Genomic DNA, 9,543 nt, shown 5'->3' on the forward strand with positions numbered 1-9,543 from the left:
TATATTTAAGTGTTTACTGCAAAGAAATCTAGTTCAAAAATTAAATTTATGTTCATAAACTAAAGAAATTTTAAGTTACATTGAAAATCTCCAAAACAACCCTCTCAGACGAAGTCTTAACGAAAATGAACACTTGAGTTTTATTATGTTGGTTTCTGGAAGTAAAAATGTCGTTACATAAAGAACGAACAAAAGAAAATATAAACAGTCAGTGATAATTTTGTCGTTAAGTTGAAGAGGTGAGTAAAAAATAGCATTTCAATAAGACTTTTCGCACAAGTGCCATTATATCAGGCTATTTTACGAACACTGTTTTTTTTAACCTCTCAAACGAAGATAATTTTTTTGAAATTTTAGGGAATATAACTTTATACAATGTTTTTAAGTAACTTAATCTTTCTTTTTTCTGAAAATACAGTTTGACAATGCAAGGATACCTAATAAAATCATGCCACTTTTGAAAATAAGCCGAACCACAGATTTTGTTGAATAAATAAATTAAGATTGGCAAGTTGATGTGTAATTTTTATTTTAAACTTTTACGAAATATTAGAAAACAGATAAATCATTTTCTGTTTAAGTTGTTTCTACTTTGAAACATACAGCAATAAAATATTTAGTATATATTCAAATAACAAGACGCAAATTATTCATAGAAATTATACATTTTAATGAAATTTCATAAATTAGATGAGGAAACTTATTCATTAAAGCAAACATTTATGACTTATTCTGAGAGTAGTTAAATTTTTACATTACACAAAAGTTAATTACAATTGAAAAGTCTTCAGAATAATAACAATATTTCTGAATCGCATCATCTTTTATTCTTCATTAAATAAAGTTCCTTTTAGAACGAAAAAAATCAATAACAATTCGGTGATAGTAAATGTTCTAAGACATTAAGAACTCTATTTACATGACATCACAGTAAAGACACCGGTAGAACTCTATTTTTACAGCAGAATTATTAGATAATTTGCTAATTACGAAATAAAGGGAAGCAAACAAAATGGGAATATTTTCATTTGTGTTTAACATAATAAAAGCTACGAACAACTGTAATTATCACAGAAAATCCTTAAAATTATCATTTTTAAATCGGAATAAAAGACATTAACAGTAGGTGAAAAGGAAAAGATGAATTTCGCAATAAAAAAATGAAGTTTAATTGTATTTGGCCAAGTAGTTGTACTTGAATAATTTGAGATTGTTTGAAAATGAAACTTTATTGTATTGTTTTTAAGCTGTTTTAAATTTTTTTAAAATCAATACTTACTAATCGCTTTGCCGTCGGACTAACCGTGAGAAGTTTTCGAAGTTTTCCTCTCCATGTAACAATGATTAATCCAGAAGTACTCTTGTCTTACGGATTGGGTACAAAACTACAAGGCGATGGAGATGAACATTGATAGTCGTAAACTCATAATCGGATCGGTTATTCAACGGCACACCGTGGAACAAAAATCATTTTTCGCGGTCAAAAATAAAAAAAATCTCAATGTGGTTTTTTTGTAGTAAAATGTCCAAGGAATATGAAGGTGTATTTTTTTTTTGGTTTATTAATGGAAATAGCAATTAAATAGAAACAATGTTGAAATAAAAAAAATTAAATTTTTCAGTTAAATTTTTATTAATATGATAAATCCTTATAGTAAATAAAAATATTGAAACTATGCATGATTTATACATAAATGTATTTCTAAGATATATATGAATTCATTATTTAATATAAATACTATTAAAACCAGAGCCATTTCCCTATTTCTGCCCTGTACAATGAAATTGTAACTTTAGGGTGCTCTATAAAAAAAGCCTTACGTTGCCGAGGTAGAAAAAAAATTCTACATTTGTTTGGTATATATACTCAAGAACTAAAAAAAAAAATTAGCTGCGGATATTTGCGAAGTTGGCTGATATGTCGATTTTTATAGTTCATGTCATTTTTATAATAATGATTTTCTTATACCTACAGGGCTGAACAATCTTGTCATTTTTTTAAATTGCTGCTTAAATTTTCAAAATTTCGTATATCTAGCAAAATAGATTCATTATTTTTTTTAAATTCGATAATCGAATATGTAATTAACAATCTTAAATATTTTGATTCAATTTATTTAGTTTAAATTTGTTTTGATAAATATTTGTGATTTTACATCCCTTACTTTATTTATTAAAATTATTAACCACAAATTTGTAATCAAAGATCTCAAAAACTACTAGTAAATAATTTTTATTTATTTATTTACAATTTTTTCAATAATCATCCGCCATTTTGGATCTGCCATTTTGTTTTTTTGAAATTTTGACTTCATATTTGAAATCAGCGACCCAAAAAACCTATAGGTGATCAATTTTTAGAACATTGAAGTTAATTTTCTAATTTTGGCCGCATTTTTCTGATTTCGTCCCACTGTGCAGCAGTTATAAAATAAAATATAAAAAAATATTTAATAAAGTAATTATTATCTGTTCATATAAACTAATTTTGTTCATAGGAACTAATTGAAATAAAAATATAAGCAGTATACTAAAAAGCAGGATTAATGGAGAATACTAATCCATTTAGAGAGGAGAAAAAAATTGCCAAATTGTTATTGGTGTCAATGATGCTTAATTAATTTTTGTAATATTTTCTTATTTAAATAAAAAAAATTGTAAACTATGTATTAAGAACGAAATTAATGGAGAAATGGTACCAATTCAATCAAGAGAAACATAAAATATCGTCATACTATTATTGGCGCCAATAACGCGTAATTAATTTTAGTTGTTGTTGTTTCTTATCCTCTTATTGTCTGACGAAGTCAGAGAAGATCCAGTAGGTTGATTAATTTTAGTAATGATCTGTACTGGTATTGAAGTAATTCGCGCAATTTTAATAAATACCAAATATACTAATATAGGTGCAGTTGGCATACTTGGCGTCTATAAAAACCGTATTAATACTGTGCAGTCTTAAAAGAGATAGTTTAGAGAGAAGTTTTTACGGGCTTTTGAAAGGGATAAGTACCAGAGAAAATCACTTGATTGTGGTAAAGCTTGATTATGATGAGTTGACCTCGACCAACAGCATCATGCTAAATGATACTGAATGGAGTTAATATTTATTTTGATAGGATGAAACACTGAAAACGTGTTTTTTTTTTAAATCTAATAACGTAAAGCCACCAATAATTACGGAAAATAACATAAATTTAAAAAAAAATTGAATTATTTTTGCTTTATTAATTGTTTTGGTTTATTTGGCTTTATTAATTGTTTTAAAGTTTTGTACATGATTTGATAGTGTTATTCAATACCGATTTACTGATAGCTTACTTTTTTACATCAAGAACAGTTATTCGGCTCAGCTAGTTATAGAGTGCAGAGAACTTTACATTCACGATTTGCGTGCTAATTCAAATCCTTAAATTTTTTAGTACTTTTCATCGGAATTCTTAAGAAATTGCATTTTTATTTCACTTTTAAATAATATTTTAAGTAAAATAAAAATATTAAACTTCTTTTCGATATCTATGTCTGTACTTATTACTATATATTTAAAGTTTCTTTTAAATATATATCTTAAAGAAAACATGTTAGTAACATTTGAACTTGTTAAACGTGACTAACATGTGTAAAAAATGAAAAGAATTTTTAAATATTTTATTTAAACAAAATAAATCTCACATATTGTATTTTATTTTCTCCTCAAATAGTCTTTATTTATTAGAATTTAAAAATATGACAAAAATAAATAAGTGTCTTCCCTAATATTTGACCATACTAAAATGTAAAAATGTTGATTGAGAAATTTAAAATATGATTACGAGTGAAAGTATTTAAACATAATAAATTAACTTTCACATGCTGTTTCGTTTCAAGCACAAATAAGTTTTCTTCTTGAAGTTCAAAAAATGATAATTTTTGATATGAACAAGTGTTTTACCTAAATGTTGAGAATCTTAAGATGAGAGGATTTTTAGATTTGTGGTTTTGAGAATATTTAATCATTATAAATTATAAATCATATGCTTTCACCTACACAAACAGCTATTCTCTTCTGAGTTTTAGATATATACGATTTTGAAGTAAATAAGTTTGTAATATTTTAACATACTTCAATGTTATACCGTTCAGCAGATTAAAATATGGTTATAAAACGAGATAAAATGTTTTAAAATGTTTGTAAATATGTTTCAAAATAACAAAATTATTAGGAAAATGATTTTTGAAGTATAATTTGATTATTAATTTGAAAAAGTTTCCTTCCGCAAACAAAAATAAAAAATATATCGATTATTAAAATTGAAAAATAACATTCATGCGCAGACGATTTAATATTTTCTGCTGTTAATTTGAAAAAAAAAAAAAAATTGCGCAGACGAATTTGAAAAAACTATATTTAAAATTAAAGAAATTTACGCATAATAAATTATCTCTCATATGTTTTCAAGTTCAAATTATGTTTTTCTTTAGAATTTTAAACAAATAAATTTTTGAAGTAAATAAGTCAAAGATTATTCTAGAATAGTCTATAAACAAATATTTCTATTTCTTTTACAAATCTAAGTAACCAAAACGTAATTTCACTTACCTTTAATTTGTGAATTTCTCTCATTAATGAATCTATCTTTTTATCTCGAACTCCCACTTCCTTTCTCAATTGGGATACATGCCCTTCTGCTTCCCTTAATAGGGATTCCAAGTTCGATACTTTTTCTTCCAATTCTCTTACTCTCATGTCCATTTCGAACGAGTCACTCTCCGATTCTTGCCTTTCCTCTGAGCGGCAAAAACTCACACTGGATCCACTCCCCATACAAGCACACACTTTTTCACGCTTGATAATACAATTCTAATTTTAGTGTAATTTTGTTTTTCCACACCTGAGTTTGTAATCACTTTTAACGTCAGTTGAAAAAAGAATTATGGGCTTTGCTTCGAAAATGAGTCAGTTTTTCGGAGTAAAGTACGATCAACTCATTTTTTTTTTACTTTTCCTTCAAAACATTCGGCGTTTCAAAAAAAAAAAAAAATCAGGTGTTTTTTGAAAGAGCTCTTTTACAAAGCAATGAATACAGCGCAATGTTTAAAATGATTTTAAACGGGCATTTTAAAAAATATGTTTTAAAATGACAAAATTATTAGAAAAACGATTTTCGAAGAATAATTTGACGATTAATTTGAAAAAGTTTTTTTCCGCGAAGAAAACTAAAAATTATATCGATTATTAAAATTGAAAACTAACATTCATGCGCAGACGATTTAATATTTTCTGCTGTTAGTTTGAAAAAAAAAATTTGCGCAGACGATTTAATATTTTCTGCTGTTAATTTGAAGAAAAAAAAATTTGCGCAGACGAGTTTGAAAAAGCTATACTTAAAATTAAAGAATCAAACACCTTATTCGATTAATGAAAACGATTAATTAATAATATTTCATTCTGCTAAAAAACCTATAATTTTAGAAATTTCAATAGTACATACAATTTATCAGCCATTAATATACAACCTGTAGTTTTAAAAACTATTACCAGCGTGATTTATTAAGGCATCATATGTTCCAAAAACATTATTTTTAAAATAATAATAATGCACACAAATTTGTCTGTAACCTTATCTCTCCGTTACTTTTCGGGATCAAACTGAGAAAAAGCAGATAAGCAAACTTTTAGTTCGTTTCTTTACTATCAAATGAACTTTTGACTAGCAGACCTTTTTATGTCATCGACCTCAAGAAAATTTTAATTCTATGTTTTTATTGGAAATAAGCAGAAAAGTATGTTTAATCGCTGATATGCGATGAAAAATGTGTACAAGTTTAGATAAGTTATATAAAAATTTGATCTATGCAACTTTATTATCACTTGAAAAAAGTTAAAAATAGATATCTGATTTTTACTTATTTCTAAAGTTCTCAGTTTTATTTATTATACAATATAGATTTATTTCTTTTCCTACTAATTCATGGTCATAAAAGTACTATTTGAGTAAAACCAAATAAAGACTTATTTGATGATTTATGACTGCTCTTCCTTGTTTGAAAGATAAAATAAGATTTAAAAGAACAAGTAGAACAAATTGAATTAAAAAAATGATTAAAAATAATAGTCAAATAAATTATAATATACTTTACTGTGATCTTAAATATTTTTCATTAAAAAAAAGATGCGTAATATCAAATTTTACCTAAATCTGGAAGAAACGGCCTTTTATAAATCTTTTATCTTGGAAGTCGTAACATCAATTTAATCAAAAATATTTATCAATTCAAAAATTTTATAAAAAAATATTAAAACATTTTTTACGATGCATTTAAATAAACTGTATTATTTCTTGATAACTGCAAGGAAAAGACTAAATTTCAGTGAATGAATCGAAATAAACAAACACCTTAACATAACGGCTTCAAGCAAAGCACATAGTTTGTTTACGTTCCAACAAGCGGTGGAGAAGTTTCACTCAAAAGTTTCCTGCTGATACTTCAGAAAGTAAGATGAGGATAAATATTTTATTTTTACTTGTTCCTCAAAGCGACGATAGTGCCATCTAGTGGAGTGAAATTTCTTGTAGGTACACATATCATTCAATTTTTATTTCTATTCTTAGTTAATGGAGATTCTTTTGTTTAAGGAATAGCAATTAGAATTTAAATTCGAAGAGGAACTTATTGAAGCATGTTTCTGAATCTGAAATTTTTTGTTACGAAGTACAGGGGTATGTTTAATTTCGAGCATGGACAAATATATCTTATTGGTAATTTTTTGTACAGTCACAATGGAATTAACACAAAAATAGTTTGGATTTGTTTTTGTTTAGCAGATTAAGCATATCATTTAGATAAAGCATATCATTTGTTAGGTTTAAATAAGTTTTGCATCAGATAAATAAAGTATATAAAACTTTTTCCCGAACATAACAGTTTTTTATTGATTTCTTTTAGATATATCAGGAATATTTTGATATATCAAGAAAGATATATCAAGATAACCAAAGGATTATTCTAACTATAAACGTATTTTTTATTTTTTATTTAAAAAGTAGTTTTGAATACAGTCATAACCACGTTTTAAACTGGACACTTTCAACAGTGGATACTTTAATAATATAACAAATTATCTAATTCCATCGCAATAAAGGGCATTAAAATAAAGCTTTAGAGTTATCGTAAGATTTAAATTTTTAATGTGTTGTGCAGTAGTTTGAAACGAATTATGCATAATACTCTTTAAAAAATTACATGTTAATGAAAAATTTAATATTGGCATAGGTTCTGATCATAAACTGATCGTGGTTTAAAGTGATGCAGCATGTGAAAACTCCCGTAAAGTTTTAAGAAAAAATAAATAAATCTATAGTTGCAAATTGTAAAATGTTCACTTTTAAGCAAAATATTCATTAAACACAAGTGAAAGGACGTATTATATAGTCCAAAAATTATAGTTTTTATTTATAATTCGAAGTAACTTCAAATTTCGGTAATTTTAAGTTAGCCGGGCGCAAAATTTAGATCTCCGCCAACTATATTTTTAAAATATTTTATTTCATTTATTTTTTGAAGCACATAAAATTTTTTTTAAAAAAAAGTTTAAAACAAAAATACTTGAACTTGAAAAATACTTGCACCCTGAATAAAAATTACCTTAATTTCTATTAGATTATTTCAATTGTTTGCTTTCATTTAAAAACCGTATTCTTTTAAATTAATGTAAAAGTCTTAAGAAACTTGATTTTCATGTTTTCGATAATATTTGTTTTCGAAAACATGAACAGGAAATTTAATTGTTTTATTTTCAGTTTTTTTACTTTAAATATGAAAAAAAGTTGGAAATTTTATTTTGTTTATTTATGTAAGCTTTCTTATATTTATCTATGGGCCCATTGAATTTTTTTTCAATTTTTGATGATACTAAAAATTGAAAGTTGTAATTGGTTCACTAAAGAGAGATCGAACAATGTCCTTGCAATAAACATTATGATCCTTTTCCCATCCAATTCAATGAATGTTAGACAAACATTAATCAAATTGAGAAGCAATTTATATTTCATATTCAATTTACACATTGCATTAACAAAAATATTGACATTTGCACGATATTTTTTCATTTGTTTTCCTATAAATAAAAATTTGAAATAATAATTGAAAAATTTCGTAACTATTTTCCGCAAAATTGATTTAAGAATGGGAAGTTATTACAATAACTTATAAAATATATGAGCTTACAAAGAATATAAAGCTTAAAACTGAAAGCATTTGAAGCTATATGTACGGAAAAATATGTAGTGGAATTTCCATTGATTTGTCGCACATATAACATTAAATAATAATTTTTCTTTCTAATAAAGAGCTTTTTTATTTCAAAGTAATCTCTTAATTATTCTCTTAATCTCACTGTAATCTTAGCCAAATTAGTCCAAACTAGTCTGCGATCTCAATGCAGCCAGACAGATATAATTGTTATCAAAATTCATCAAATCTATGTGGAGTAAAATTTGCAGGTATAAAGTCTTTAAACATTGTGTATAAAATTATGCATAAAATAATGTTTAAATTTAGGATAAATTGTATAAAATAGTACTAATAAAATGGAATAAATACAGTTAAGTCTGTTAGCAAGTAATAGAAAAAAAATTTTTTACAGTTAGTTCTTAGCGGTGTTCTTCCAATTCAACTTTTTAATTTTTTTGGGAAACAAGTTTAGCGATGTTTTTAGAAAGATGTATCATCGTCCCCCCTTTTTTTAGTTACTTTCTAAAAAGAAAATTTACGAAGGTAAAATATTCTGAAGGTGCTGTAATAATATGCAGCACCCGCTGCCTTTGTGCTGAGTTTCTGCCTTTAGGTATATCGCCAGAGTATTAACTTCCTCTATTTTCGTCCGATTACATACAATATTTAATAATGAATGCAATATCATTATAAAGTTATACTCCGTTGCAAGTTAAGAAAAGACCATTGTTGTAAATGGTCTAAGTAATCATCCACAATTGCATAGTTCCGCTTTATTTCATTATCTAATTTTTTAAATATGCTCTCAAAACAATTTAAAAGCTTTTAAAAGTTAGACACATCATACAGATATTTAATTCGTGCTATCTTTTACTGTATAGATCACCGAATTACTGAAAAAAGTTTATAGTTTCGAAGTCTTACTGGAATCCTACATTTGGCGACGTATTTCGCGATAAATAAGGAAAACATTCTATCTTGAAAAAATAAACAAACAAATTATATGACGTTGCAAGAGCATTTGATTTGATTGAACCACTAAAAATGGAGGTCCTATGCTGACATGCCCTTAACAAATCAAATGTGAGTTAAAGAATTTTTATTTACGTTTCACTGATGAAGGAAATAATATGTAAGAAGCAATATTTATTATGCTGTCATGAATTTCTTTAAATTAGAATAGAAAAACGTACATTTGTTACGATCATTGGATATAACTTTTATTGATTCTTATTACTTGTTAATTGATCATTAAATAACTTTTCTTTTCCTTACTTCACACGATTTAAGAAAGAAAGCAAAAAGGGAGGCCGCGCAACGTCGTTTCAA

At 26.0% G+C, this 9,543-nt stretch overlaps 1 protein-coding gene across 1 annotated transcript in view; it reads right to left on the reverse strand.

Annotated features, from left to right (window-relative positions):
* LOC107441858 (cGMP-dependent protein kinase, isozyme 1) overlaps positions 1–6,476 on the reverse strand; it is an 86,562-nt gene extending 80,086 nt beyond the window's left edge. The window contains exon 1 of the mRNA XM_043052455.3: positions 4,580–6,476. Coding sequence (XP_042908389.1) covers positions 4,580–4,804 — 225 coding nt within the window. The 5' untranslated portion in view covers positions 4,805–6,476. The remainder of the gene's footprint in view (positions 1–4,579) is intronic.
* Between the last annotated feature and the right edge of the window lie 3,067 nt (positions 6,477–9,543).

The sequence above is a fragment of the Parasteatoda tepidariorum genome, chromosome 9 (assembly GCF_982258835.1).
Source record: "Parasteatoda tepidariorum strain Cologne lab strain chromosome 9, Ptep-v5.0, whole genome shotgun sequence".
NCBI lineage: Eukaryota > Metazoa > Arthropoda > Arachnida > Araneae > Theridiidae > Parasteatoda > Parasteatoda tepidariorum.